At 41.1% G+C, this 15232-nt stretch overlaps 1 protein-coding gene across 3 annotated transcripts in view; it reads right to left on the reverse strand.

The window, feature by feature from the left end:
• The window catches only part of SLC25A16 (solute carrier family 25 member 16), a 43678-nt gene extending 28760 nt beyond the window's left edge, over positions 1 to 14918 (reverse strand). Inside the window, exons 1-4 of one of the 3 annotated variants that reach the window (XM_072823356.1) lie at positions 14667 to 14918; positions 9362 to 9454; positions 1914 to 2047; positions 934 to 997 (exon numbers count right to left, since the gene is read on the reverse strand). In XM_072823356.1, the coding sequence (XP_072679457.1) occupies positions 934 to 997; positions 1914 to 2047; positions 9362 to 9454; positions 14667 to 14796 (421 nt within the window). In that variant the 5' untranslated portion in view covers positions 14797 to 14918. Of the gene's footprint in view, positions 1 to 933; positions 998 to 1913; positions 2048 to 9361; positions 9455 to 14666 lie in introns of those variants that run through there. The other 2 variants (XM_072823353.1, XM_072823355.1) reach the window with 2 other exon arrangements.
• Between the last annotated feature and the right edge of the window lie 314 nt (positions 14919 to 15232).

Raw genomic sequence — 15232 nt, forward strand, 5'->3', positions numbered from 1 at the left:
GCGCGATCCTGGAGACCCGGGATCGAATCCCATATCGGGCTCCCGGTGCATGGAGCCTGCTTCTCCCTCTGCCTGTGTCTCTGCCTCTCTCTCTCTGTGTGACTATCATAAGTAAATAAATAAAAAAAAAAAAAAAAGAAAGGTTCTAATCTTACAGAGTAGTATTGGAAAAAAGCATATATAAAAAATTGCTAATAGTTATTGCTTCTAGGGAGTAGAATTATTTTCATTGTATAGGAGTATGTATTATTATAGTCATTATAATTTTTTTAAATGCTTGAAAGAAAAAAACATTTCCAGAAGTAGAATTGTCAAAGGGAATGTATGGGGATCCCTGGGTGGCTCAATGGTTTAGTGCCTGCCTTTGGCTCAGGGCATGATCCTGGAGTCCTGAGATCAAGTCCCACGTCAGGCTCCCTGCATGGAGCCTGCTTCTCCCTCTGCCTATGTCTCTGCCTCTCTCTGTCTCTCTCATGAATAAATAAAATCTTAAAAAAAAAAAAAAAAAAGGGAGGGATCCCTGGGTGGCGCAGCGGTTTGGTGCCTGCCTTTGGCCCAGGGCGTGATCCTGGAGACCTGGGATCGAATCCCACGTCAGGCTCCCGGTGCATGGAGCCTGCTTCTCCCTCTGCCTGTGTCTCTGCCTCTCTCTCTCTCTCTGTATGACTATCATAAATAAATTTAAAAAATTAAAAAAAAAAAAAAAGGGAATGTATGTTGTTCACAGAGTTATACATTTAGACTATTCCTTACCTTTTCCTACTGTAAAATACTTTTGTTGAGGTGGGATATTAATGATTTCTTACATGGCTAAGTATAGGAAGATGACAAAGGTGTGCTACTTAATCAATGTCACAAATATTACTTAAAGCAAATTGTGTATTTTAGTAGAAAATTAATTTGTCAGAAATAAAATACACCCACTCCTCTTACCTGCCATGGATCCAGCCATTAATCTGTGCACATGACCAGAAACGCCCAGCTTTGTGGTAATTAACTAGAAACCAAAAACATCATATTAAATGGGATATTTTGGAGTACTTCTCATTTCACTGTTTCATAATGAAGACATTTCAAGAAAGTTACAGGACTAGTGAAAAGAAAATCAGTATTAAACATAAGTGAAACAAGTGCAATGGTATAAAAGTGAACAGTGTTCTAGCACATGATGAACAGTTCAGGTATTTCCTCTGTAGCCTCTGCTCTAGTTCTGCACTTTTACAATCTTAATTTAGGATTGCCAAATATACTATGTTGCATGTTGATGACCACAAATACTTAAAGAGTGAATGGTATAGTACAAATAAAATGCTACTACGGACAATGAATTCTTGATATACTGATGGCATCAATTCTGACTGATGAGCTTAGAATGTTCTATTGTTTTCTTTTTAAGATACTTGTAAAATTTAACATATTTAACCTTTTTCTAAGTTATTTGAGAGCATAAACTTTCAGTCCAACAAAGAGAAAATCAATTAATGAGTAGGATGGGAAAAGTTGTTAACTGATAGCATTACTCAAAAATGGACTTTCACCATATGATTTCACTATCTTATTTAGTAAGAAAATCCAAAGCCACAATGTTACTTTCCTATAACTGAGAAACAAAAAGCACATTAAAAAGCTATTAATATTTTATGAATTTACTATTATCTACTTGAGGTATATTTTGGCTCTTCTTCATAAGTGTGTACATAAACAATTTGCTCAAAAATGACTAACAAGTCTAAAATAGATACCTCCAAAACCAAGTTATATTTAAAAATTTAAATTATCACAAGTCTTTTTCCTTCAAAAAGGTATTACTTTACCCATTCATCCAAAGTAATTTTAAAGACCAAAGCAAATGCCTTGTCAACTAAGTATGATATTCAGGACACAAAAAGGAAACAAGATAAAAGTTCAAGTACCGTTTTATAATGCTCAAATGCCATAAACTGGATTGCACCATAGGGAAAGATTCGAATCATCATTGCACCATTCCCTTTATATAATCCAAGGTATCCCTCCTTTTGGGGAACAGCACGCAATGCAGAAAATACTCCTATTTTTGGAAAAGTGTTTAGAAGAAAAATACTATTAAAACAGAGGAAACTATCTAAATTCAAATTTTCACAACAATCACTTAAAAGATGATGACGCTATCATTCATGATATAATTTTGTCTGAGAAATTACATGAATAGTAATTTATGATTAGCATTTAAACCTACCTAAAATACATAAGTCCAAATTATACAAACATCTCCTATAAAAATATAAAACATATAACAAAAATCAGCCATACAGTATAGCAAAATAGATTTATAATTATTACAAATTATATTAACTTACAGTAATCTAAAAAATATTAACAAATATATTCAAGGACCAGACACTGCAGATTAACTCTGGAAGGATAAAGGAAGGTTTCCCAGACTGACCTAGATACATAAGGGAATTGCTAAATAAACAAATTTAAAAACTATTACAATTTTTTTAAAGATTTTATTTATTTAGGGCAGCCTGGCTCAGCGGTTTAGCACCACCTTTAGCCCAGGGTGAGATCCTAGAGACCATGATCGAGGCTCCCTGCATGGTCTGCTTCTCCCTCTGTCTGTGCCTCTGCGTCTCTATCTCTCATGACTAAATAAATAAAATCTTTAAAAAAAAAAAGATTTTATTTATTTGCTTGAAAGAGAAGAGAGGAAGAAAAGAGAAAGACAAGCAGAATCCACGCTGAGCACAAATTCGGATGTCGGGCTGGATCCCAGGACCCCAAGATAATGACCTGAGCCAGAGGCTTAATTGACCTAGCCACCTAGCCAGCCCCTATTGTAACTATTTAAATTTGGGGGAAGGGTGCCTGGGTGGATCAGTGGTTGAGTATCTGCCTTGAGTACCACCCAGGGTGTGATCCTGGGGTCCCAGGATCGAGTCCCATATCAGGTTCCCTGCAGGGAGGGAGCCTGCTTCTCTCTTTGCCTGTCTCTGCCTCTCTCATGAATAATTTTTTTTAAATGGCTTAAGCAAATAAAGGGAACTTAAAATAAATAACTAAAGCAAGCACTTGTATAACTTCCACCCTTTAAAAGAAAAAGTAACCCTCAATCTTTAAAAAAAAAAAAAAAAAAAAAAAAAAGAGTTCCTAGGTGGCTCAATTGTTGAGCCCAACTCTTGATTTCGGCCCAGATCATGATCTCAAGATCCTGGGATCAAGCCCCTGCTAGGGCTCCATGCTCCATGGAGAGTCAGCTTTCTGCTCTCCCTCTGTCTCTGCCCCTCCTCTCTGTTCATGCTCTCTCAAATAAATAAAATCTTTAGAAAAAGAGAAAGAATAATTCTATTTCATATATATATCTATGGATTGCACCATAGGGAAAGATTCGAATCATCATTGCACCATATATGTGTATATGTAAAAATTCTCCTAGAACACATGAATAATGAAATTAAATATACTCCCCCACCACCAATAAAATTCTCTTGCAGGAGAGGGGACAAAGGTTAGACCCTGTTTAATTTGATTCAAATGTATTTGTAACAATTTAATTTAAGAATAATCAAATTTAAAATAACGGTTACCTAGTTGGGACAGGAAGGCTGAAGATGAGAGAGTAGAGGTTTCAACTGTACCAGTAATGTTTATTTCTGAATCTCTGTGTGGGTCCACATATGTTTACCATATTAGTCTTTAAAACTCTTTAATTATCACAAATATTTTGTTAAAAAGGATTTTCAGAGAAATCACTTAGTAGAAGTAAAATATGTATAGTACTTTCAAAAAAGGAAATCCAGGGGAAAAAAAGTGGGGGAGGTTGCTCAGGAGGACAGAATATAAAAAAGCACAGAAATGAAGAGAAAACATTATGATGGTGAATGAAAAAAAATAAATGATTACACACACACAAAAATCAGAATAATAGGGATCCCTGGGTGGCGCAGCGGTTTAGCGCCTGCCCTTTGGCCCAGGGCGTGATCCTGGAGACCCGAGATCGAATCCCGCATCGGGCTCCCGGTGCATGGAGCCTGCTTCTCCCTCTGCCTATTTCTCTGCCTCTCTCTCTCTCTCTCTCTGACTATCATAAAAAAAAAAAAAAAAAAAAAAGAATAATAGAAATTCCTCTATTAAAAGCCAAAGATGGCAGCCCCAGTGGCTCAGTGGTTTAGCGCTGCCTTCAGCTCAGGGCATGATCCTGGAGACCTGGGATTGAGTCCCACTTTGGGCTCCCTGCATGGAGCCTGCTTCTCGCTCTCCCTGTGTCTCTGCCTCTCTCTCTCTCTCTCTGTCTCTCATGCATGAATAAATAAAATTTTAAAATAAAATAAAAATAAATAAAAAATAAAAGCCAAAGATGGGGCACCTGGGTGGCTCAGTGGTTGAGCATCTGCCTTGCGCTTGGGTAGTGGTCCTGGGGTCCTGGGATCGAGTCCCGAATCAGGCTCCACAGGGAGCCTGCTTCTCCCTTTGCCTGTGTCTGCCTCTGTGTGTCTCTCATGAATAAATAAATAAAATCTTTAAAAAAAAAGCCAAAGATTCTCAAATTCTGTTAAAAGTCCATATCTAACCATATGCTTTTAATAAAAGTCTTACCTAAAACAAAATAACAGAGAAAGAGCAATATTGAATGTTTTCAAATGGCTCTTAAATATCCATAGAGATTACTATAGATCATTGTTTTTCTCCTTCAACCTATAGTCTGTACTATTTTGACTTCGGGAAATGAATAAATTAAGGCTTTCTTTATGGCAAAACATTGAATACTTTTTATTTTTTTTGTCTCAAGTAAGTTCCACACCCAAAGTGGGGCTTGAACTCACAAGTTTGAGATCAAGGGCTGTATACTCTACCAAGACAGGCAGGTGCCCCAACACTGGACCAATTCTTACAAATGTTAGAAATGTTTTGGAAAGAATATATATTATCTGTAGGGTACAAAGTTCCCTGTGTATCTCGTACATCAAGCTTGTGTGTGATTTAAATCCTCTGTATCTTTACCTATTTTATCAAGCTAGGAATAGAAGGAAATAACATTTGGTAAAATATAAGCATGTTTGTAGATGTATGTAAACATCAGCTCTGAAAGGAAATGGAAGTACCTGGTAAAAATGCTTAATTACAAGGAGGAAATAACAAGATGTTTATTATTATATTTTTTGAATTATGAACCTGTGACATCACACATTCAAAAAAACTTAAATAAGGGATCCCTGGGTGGCGCAGCGGTTTGGCGCCTGCCTTTGGGCCAGGGCGCGATCCTGGAGACCCGGGATCGAATCCCACATCAGGCTCCCGGTGCATGGAGCCTGCTTCTCCCTCTGCCTGTGTCTCTGCCTCTCTCTCTCTCTGTGACTATCATAAATAAATAAAAAATTAAAAAAAAAAAAAACTTAAATAAAAACGTAAAAACATGGGCAGCCTGGTAGCTCAGCGGTTTAGCGCCGCCTTCAGTCCAAGGCTTGATCTTGGAGACCCGGGATTGAGTCCCATGCCGGGCTCCCTGCATGGAGCCTGGTTCTCCCTCTGCCTGTGTCTCTGCCTCTCTCTCTCTCTCTGTGTCTCTCATGAATAAATAAATAAAATCTTAAAAAAAAAAAAAATTAAGTAAAAACAATAAAATTAAAAGTAAAGATTTTTAAAGAATCCCACTATGATTCACCTAGTTTTACATCATATTGAACTGTAAAAAGCTAAATGGCAGTCAAAGATTTTCAATACATTGCAGGAAAAAAATCTTTATGCTAACACTACAAAGTGGGGGAAAGAAAGATTCTAATTGTACTCCTTGTTTTCCATTTGGCTAGAATAATTTTGCTTCGATATAAAAAAATAGTTTTTGATGCCTTGGAAGTATACACATTTTTAAAAAGAAGCTAACGTAGAAGTTTTATTCAATAGCACATTTTCATCTTTTTTGGGAAAATACATGTTTAAAAAAGAAAAATTTTTTTAAAAAAGCAAAATTTGGGGTGCCTGGGTGACTCAGTAGGGTAAGCATCTGACTCTTGATTTCAGCTCAGGTCATGATCTCCGGGTTCTGAGACTGATCCTTTTTTTTTTTTTTATAATAAATTTATTTTTTATTGGTGTTCACTTTGCCAACATACAGAATAACACCCAGTGCTCATCCCCTCAAGTGCCCCCCTCAGTGCCCGTCACCCATTCACCCCCACCCCCCGCCCTCCTCCCCTTCCACCACCCCTAGTTCGTTTCCCAGAGTTAGGAGTCTCTATGTTCTGTCTCCCTTTCTGATATTTCCCACACATTTCTTCTCCCTTCCCTTATATTCCCTTTCACTATTGTTTATATTCCCCAAATAAATGAGAACATATAATGTTTGTGAGACTGATCCTTGAGTCAGGTTCTGAGCTCAGCGCAGAGTTAGCTTGGGGTTCTCTCCCTCTGACCCTCCCCATCCCTCCTCCCTGTCCCCAGCTCAAGCTATCTCTCTCTAAAATAAATATATAAAATATTTTAAAAATAAATAATAAAAACTAAAAAACAAAATTTTATAAATTAACTTATGCATACATATAATAAGAGAGGCATCTAGAATAAAATGCCCAAAAACATTTAAAAAGAAAATTAAAAGTCATATATATAATTTTTTTGGCTTATATGTTTTAAAGATACATGAAACTCCATACACTACACCAACAGTTCATTGTTTCACTCCGGGAATTCCACTTCAAATTTTGCATGCCTTGTAAGGGTATGCTGTAACCCATGGCATGTAGTCCTGTAGAGCGTGAAATCTAATGTGAATATGTAATCTAATGACTACAAATCAGGAAACAAAACAACATAAACCAGCATGGGGAGGAGGTTAAAGGAATAAAACAATCCTGCTCCGACATTCATATGTTGGGTTGTTGTAAACACCCTGAGATATTGGATAACATAATTCATCTCCTTTTTACCCTTAATGTGGACAATGAAAAAAAATAAATTCCTTCCTTTCCAGTTTTATATACTGTCTCAGTAAGTTCAAAGGTCTGATTCTATATATGAGCAGCACACTGTGCTCATTGTTGGACACAGAAAAGGCAGCAATTTTTTTCTTTAAAGTACAGACTTACTATTAAAAATATTGATAAGAAAAAAAAATAAAAAAAAATAAATAAATAAAAATATTGATAAGGGATCCCTGGGTGGCACAGCGGTTTGGCACCTGCCTTTGGCCCAGGGCGCGATCCTGGAGACCCGGGATCAAATCCCACGTCGGGCTCCCTGCATGGACCCTGCTTCTCCCTCTGCCTATGTCTCTGACTCTCTGTCTCTCTGTGTGACTATCATAAATAAATAAAAATTAAAAAAAATATATTGATAAGAAAATGAACTATAATTTATAACATAAATATTCATTACATTTTTTTGAGAAAAATCACATTTTATTTATTTAAAGATTTTATTTATTTATTCATGAGAGACACAGAGAGAGAGAGGCAGAGACACAGACAGAGGGAAAAGCAGGCTCCATGCACGGGGAGCCCGACGTGGGATTCGATCCCGGGTCTCCAGGATCACGCCCTGGGCCAAAGGCAGGCGCCAAACCGCTGCGCCACCCAGGGATCCCGAAAAATCACATTTTAAAAACACAACTAGAAAAATAATTGGTTCTTTTCATTTATTTTTCTTTTAAGATTTTATTTATTCATGAGAGACACACAGAGAGAGGCAGAGATACAAGCAAAGGGAGAAGCAGGCTCCCTGTGGGGAGCCCAATGTGGCACTCGATTCCAGGACCTGGGACCATGACCTGAGCTGAAAGCAAATGTTCAACCACTGAGCCACCCAGGTGCCTGATTTATTTACGTAAAGTGCAGTATGATTAAACCATTTTATAATGTCTTCATTTATCTAATACATCATGAACATTGCTCCTAGTCAATTAATATTATTTTTTTTTAAATAAGCTCTAGGGGCACCTGAGTAGGGTGAGAGAGAGGGAGAGAAAAAAAAAAGAGAGAGAGAGAGGGAGAAGTAGACTCTCTGCTGAGCAGGGGGCCCAATTTGGAGCTCAATCCCAGGACCCTGGGATCATGACCTGAGCCAAAGGCAGATGCTTCACTGAGCCACCCAGGTGCCCCTGCACCAAGATTTCTAGATTTAACTAGGTGTTTAAAGGAATAGGGTGCCTGGCTGGCTCAATCAGTACAGAGCGCAACTCTTGATCTGGAGGTCATTAGTTGGAGACCCACGTTGGGTGTAAAGATTATTTTAAAAATGAAAAATAGGGGCGCCTGGGTGGCTCACTGGTTAAGTGGCCAACTCTTGATTTCAGCTCAGGTTATGATCTTAAGATCCCAGGATCAAGCTCCATGTTGGGCTCCATGCTCAGCAGGGAGTCTGCTTCAGGATTCCCCCTCTCTCCCTCTGCCTCTTCCTCCCAACCCTCTCTCTTCTCCCACGAGCTCTCTCTCTAATAAATAAATAAATCTAAATAATTTTTTTAAAATTTTTATTTATTCATGAGAGACACAGAGAGAGGCAGAGACACAGGAGTAGCAGGCTTCTCACAGGGAGCCCAATGCAGGATTGGATTCCGGACTGGGGATCACACCCTGAGCCGAAGGCAGACGCTCAACCACTTAGCCACTCAGGCATCCCTAAATCTTTAAATAAATAAACAAACAAATAAATAAGGGAATAAAACTTATCTCCATCACTAATTGGATATTTTTTTAAAAATCACGCTGTCGTGTTTGTGTTTAGAAAGGACTTGACTGGGATCCCTGGGTGGCGCAGCAGTTTGGCGCCTGCCTTTGGCCCAGGGCGCGATCCTGGAGACCCCGGATCGAATCCCACATCGGGCTCCCTGCATGGAGCCTGCTTCTCCCTCTGCCTGTGTCTCTGCCTCTCTCTCTCTGTGTGACTATAAAAATCTTAAAAAAAAAAAAAAAAAAGAAAAGAAAGGATGTGACTATTTTTTTTTTTTAAGATTTTATTTATTTATTTGACAGCACAAGTAGGGCGAGTGGCAGAGTGGAGGGAGAAACAAGCTCCCCACTGAGCAGGGAACCTCTCACAAGAGCTTACTCCCAAGACCCCGGAATCATGATCTGAGCCAAAGGCAGATGCTGAGTCAACCCAGGCGCCCAAGAATGTGACTCTTTAATTCCAATAAACAAATAGTACTTACTTCAATGATTCCAAGATTTTGGTTTAGAGAATATCAGTATCCTAAAATTATTATATATTTAACCACTACTGCAAATGAAAAGGTTAAAGCAAATAAGAGATAAATCTCTTATAAAATTTGCTCCCAAACTTGAACTCCCTTTTGTATCCTCTTTCGACTATAATTCAAAACTGGAAATAAAGCCAGCAGATGAACAGTATTTTCATTCATTTTTACCTTTAACAACCATTAACTCACCTAGATGTTTGTAATGGTGATTGTGAGCTTGTAATAAAACCTTTACTCGATCCAAAGGAGCAACTGTTGTTTTGGCACAGCATCCAGCAATACCTAAAAAATTTTTAAACAGTTAGGATGAAATTGCCTACCATTTTTTCTACATGGAAGCTGTTATTTGTTCAGCCAGCACACCTTCTGATTTCTAATTTGGTCTCCACGGGTAGAACTGCCCAGTTGCAGGGATATGCAGATAGATGATTGGCCCCCACTCCCTGTAACCTAATAGAGTATGTCAGACTTAAAAATAAATTTGAAGAGCATAAATCTTCTCCTTAATACCTGATGAACACTGGGAATCTTGCTAAATGTAGTTATGGAGACAAACACTTAAAGGTATTTACCCAACTGTTTCAAGTAACCTCCTCTTGATGACTCTTTCATTGAAATAACCAACTTTTACCCATAAAATTCAGTCATTCGTTTATATATTCAGCAATTATGTACTTGGTCCTTACCACATGCCACTGTGCAGACATATGGATGACAGTAATGTGTGTACATGGGCTTTTGTTTAGGTCAGAATACAGGGCAGCCTTATTAGCATGTCATGCTTTTAAGATGGTAATATATAAAGACTTTTTTAAAAAAAGATTTAAAAAAAAAAAAAGGGATCCCTGGGTGGCGCGGCAGTTTAGTGCCTGCCTTTGGCCCAGGGCGCGGTCCTGGAGACCCGGGATCGAGTCCCACATCGGGCTCCCGGTGCATGGAGCCTGCTTCTCCCTCTGCCTGTGTCTCTGCCTCTCTCTCTCTCTGTGTGACTATCATAAATAAATAAAAAATATATATATATATTTTATTTATTTATTCATGAGAGACACAGAGAGGCAGAGACAAAGAGGGAAAAGCAGGCTCCTCACAGGGAGCCCGATGAGGAACTCGATCCCTAGACCCAGGATCACACTCTGAGCCAAAGGCAGATGCTCAACCGCTGAGCCACCTAGGCATCCCTATAAAACCTCTGTGGTATAGATTGTATCCTCCCAAATTCATATGTGGAAAACTAATTCCCAGTATGATGGTATGTATGTATGTATGTATGCATGTATGTATGTGTGTATTTATCTTTATTTTTTGAGTATGATGGTATTTAGAGATGGGCTTTCAGGAATTGACTAGGTCAGCATAGTGAAGCCCTCATGAACGAGATTAATGCCCTTAACACGCCCAGAGAAATCCCTGGCCCCTTCCACCATGTGAAAACATAAAGAGAAGGAGCAGTCTATGAAAAAACAGGTCCTCACGAGACATCAAATTCTGCTGACACCATGATCTGGCTTTACCAGCTTCCAGAACTATAAGAAATAAATGTCTGGAGCTTGCTGGTTGATAAAAAGGAAGAAAGGAGGGCAGCCCGGGTGGCTCAGCGGTTTAGCGTCACCTTCAGCCCAGGGTGTGATCCTGCATGGAGCCTGCTTCTCCCTCTCCCTCTGCCTGTGTCCGTGCCTCTCTCTCTGTCTCTCATGAATAAATAAATAAAATCTTTAAAAAAATTTTAAAAAAAAAGGGAAGGAAGGAACGAAGAAAGTTGTTTATAAACCACCCAGATTATGATATTTTTGTTATAGTAGCCAGAACAGACTAAAACAATTTTGTAAAGTATCTTACGTGTTATAAACAGTTGATAAAATAGGCTCTTATTTTTAAAAGATGGGTAAAAAGTCTTGGGGTCTTTTTATGATTATATTAAGCTCTTCACCATTGCATATTTGATTCAGAAGGTACAAGAGGACTGGGTTTTGTGGGTCGCCTTTACTACTATATCCCCAGAGACCAGTACATGCACATAATAGGCACTCAATAAATGCTTGTTGAATGAACGAATGTACAGTCTTATTTTATAAACTTTTTAAAATGTAAGACAAAATCACTCAAAGTCTACACACATTTATTTAATAGCCTAACATATAATAATGCTAATTAAAATCCATATTCTGAGATATCCAAAAACAAAATGCCCATTTCTATTTAAATATTAGATCCACATATAAGGGGGCACCTGGGTGGTTCAGTTGGTTAAGCGTCTGCATTCAGCTCAGGTCATGATCCCAGGATCCTGGGATCGAGTCCCACATCAGGCTCCCTGCTCAGCCCTCTGCCTGCTGCTCATCCTGCTTGCGCAGTCTGTCTCTCAAATAAATAAAATATTTTTAAAATTAAAAAAAAAATCCACACATAAGTTTCTATATCAAGCTTCTCTTACCTGAACTAATGAAAATCATGATAGCTACCGAAAATTGATAAACTAAAAATAATTTGCATTTGAGTAAATTTGTATTCAGAATATTATCTTCTCAATCATTATGATTTAACCATATAATGAAATTATTTAGAATGTGTTCGTTTCCTTTATAGTATCTTTTTTTAAGATTTGTATTTATTTGGGACACCTGGGTAGCTCAGTTGGTTGAGCATCTACCTTTGGGTCAGGGTGTGAAATAAAGCCTGCTTCTCCCTCTGCGTCTCTAATAAATAGGTAAATAAAATCTTTTTAAAAATGTATTTATTTAAAAAAAAATGTATTTATTTACTTGCAAAAGACAGCACAGAGGGATAGGGAGAAGCAGACTCCCACTGAGCAGGGAACCCAACGCAGGACTCCATCCCAGTACCCTGGAATCATGACCTGAGCCAAAGGCAGACACTTAACTTACTGAGCCAACCAGGTGCCCCACCTTTGATAGTATTTTAACTCACTTAATCACATTACTTTATAACTCAATTAATCATTATAATAATCCATTGAGTTAGGTCACCCAGCTTTGATCTTCCTTTTGAGCAAACGAGGTTAAGATATTGGCCAAGGACACTGCTAATCAACAATAATAGTTAAGAAATTTTGAGTGTTTACTTTGTACCAGGAACTAGGCTAAGAGATTTACCTGAGGACAGTATGCCAAGGCTTTTATGGGTACTATCTCATTTAATTGTTATAACCTTCTGAGGTAAGAAATCTTCTTTCCCGGTTTAAAGGATGCAAAAACTGAGGCACAGGGAGGCTATGTACGCCCAAAGGTCTTTTTTCATATCACTGGGACCAGAAACTCCTTCAAAGTTATTCACTTTACAAAAATCTGAAGCAGCACTTTACCGAGTAAGACACAAATGGCCAAAAAGAATATGAAAAGATTCAGCATTAGTCATCAGAGAACTGCAAATTAAAAACACAATTACATACCATTAAACACCTATTTAAAGGGCAACACACACACCTACACAAACACAGAGGACACAAACTCTGTTAACAAGTGTTAACAAGATAATGGAGACACAAAATGGAACAGACATTTTCGAAAACAGTATGGCAGTTCCTACTTCATTGCAAACAAAAGTTGGAATTTTTACAATTGTTTGGAAAGCCCTTCATTTGACTCCCCATTACCTCTCTAACCTCCTTCCCCCATCAACACCACTTACATAGTTTTTCTTAAGGCCTGAAATGCTCCTCTTCACACATCAACTTGCTAAACCTGCTAATTCAAGTCTGCTCAAGGGTCATTCTCTCCACGAGACTTACCAGAACCGTCCTATTTAACAACGAGCCCACTCGGCCTCTGCATTCCTTGCCCCAATCTCCTTTTTACTTCTCCCCATTGCCTTCAGCACCTTGTAACATACTATATAAATTACTTTCTCATTTTATTTATTTTCTCCCCTCAACTCTCCAATCAATGCAAACTCCAGGATCTGTGTTTTGTTCCCTGATACACACTATGTAGCAGGTACATAGTAGGCACTCATATTCCTTATAAATGAATGTCGTTCTTATCAGAACAAAATAATTTTTTAAAAAAAGAAAGAAAAAGAAGGGATCCCTGGGTGGCGCAGCGGTTTAGCGCCTGCCTTTGGCCCAGGGCGCGATCCTGGAGACCCGGGATCGAATCCCACGTCGGGCTCCCGGTGCATGGAGCCTGCTTATGTCTCTGCCTCTCTCTCTCTCTCTCTCTCTCTCTCTCTCTCTCTGTGACTATCATAAATAAATAAAAATTTTAGAAAAAGAAATAAAACCTTTTTTAAAAAGAACTTATTTATTCATGAGAGACACAGACTAAGAGAGAGAGAGGCAGAGACACAGGCAGAGGGAGAAGCAGTCTCCCTGCTAGGAACCGGACTTGGGACTCGATTTCGGGTCTCCAGGGTCGCGCCCTGGGCCGAAGGCAGGCGCTAAACTGCTAAGCCACCCAGGGACCCGCCCAAGATATGCTTTCTAAAAGCCCTTGTATAGGGATCCCTGGGTGGCGCAGCGGTTTGGCGCCTGCCTTTGGCCCAGGGCGCGACCCTGGAGACCGGGATCGAATCCCACGTCGGGCTCCCGGTGCATGGAGCCTGCTCCTCTCTCTGCCTCTCTCTCTCTCTCTCTCTCTCTCTCTCTCTCTCTCTCTCTCTCACTGTGTGCCTATCATAAATAAATAAAAAATAAATAAATAAAAGCCCTTGTATAATGTGGAAATTTAAAAAGTCCCTGGCCTTGGGGAATCCCTGGATGGCCCAGTGGCTTAGCACCGCCTTCGGCCCAGGGCGTGATCCTGGAGCCTCGGGATCGAGTCCCACGTCGGGCTCCCTGCGTGGAGCCTGCTTCTCCCTCTGCCTGTGTGTCTGCCTCTCTCTCTGTTTCTCATAATTAATTAATTAAGTGTTGACAACCCAGACAATCAATTACGAGAGGGCAGGGATTGAAATAGTTCTTTATGGGTGGCAGAGGAAATTTCCGAGAGACAATTATGAACTTTGAGGCCTCACAGCGCCCCGGATAGAAGGGCCGCGCCAGCTGCCTGTCATGTACCTATAGAACGTTTTACTAGGATCCCTGGAACTCGTTTTGGTTGTAGACAGTTTTGCACAATTTCCCAGTCAGCTTAAAAAGCTGACCTCCAATATTTGCTTTCTTTAAAGCAAACAGCAAAATACAATTCTACACCGGGTCATTCATGGTCTTTATAAAAAGAAGAGGCGCCCAGCATGTTTCACAGAAACGCTGGAGTCTTTGTAAAGGAAGGACTCGGCTCTTTCCCTTACTATCCAGCCTGAAGAAAGGGGCGCTTGGTTCAGTCCCTCCACCTCCTCCGCCAGCTCGAGGCCCTTCCTCCCCAGGATCTGCTGCCACTAGTCAAGTGATTATTAGAGTTACAACCGGTCGGGGCAAATATCCCGCCGGGCACTGAAGCAGGCAGAGTCCGAGGATGTCGCCGCGGCCGCAAGCACCGTATCCGCCTCGGGTCCCGCCCGGCCACCCGAGCGTGGCCGGGTCCCCCCGGCTGACACCCACCTCCGGCCAGAAAGGAGCGCAGCCAGTAGAAGTCCCGACGGGCGGCGGGCCCTCCGGCTCCTGCCGCCTGCGGCATCGCGGGAGGGGGGTCGGCCGCTGCCAGAGCCGCCGCCGCCGCCGCCGCCGCCATCAGGACCGGGGCCGCGTGGGGAACTCTGGTCGCAATTTACCATCCACCGCCGGGGGCCATGGCCACAGCGGGCGGTGACAGAGCACCCGCCGCCGCGCGGGCGGGACGGAATAACGCCGGGCAGCGCGGCGCGGCGCGGCGCGGCGCGGCCTGATGACGTGCGCCGGGGGCGGGGCCTGGGCGCGCACCCCGGGCGGGAGTTCCCCGCGCCGCCTCCCCCGGCGCAGCGTCGCCCAGCGCCCCTGCCCCCGGCCTCGCTCTCCAGGCCTCCTCACGGTCTGACGGAAGAGGAGAGGCGGCGACCCTGGGAAGGTCGCGCTCAAACCCACCCTCTCGGAAAGCTCTTCCCCGCGCGCTGACTTGTAACTGCCCGTGGGGCTGTCTTCTGAACTACCTCAGATGAAGCCTTTCCAGAGCCACGCGTAGGCTCCTCGCT

The sequence above is a fragment of the Canis lupus genome, chromosome 4 (assembly GCF_048164855.1).
Source record: "Canis lupus baileyi chromosome 4, mCanLup2.hap1, whole genome shotgun sequence".
Classification (NCBI taxonomy): Eukaryota; Metazoa; Chordata; class Mammalia; order Carnivora; family Canidae; genus Canis; species Canis lupus.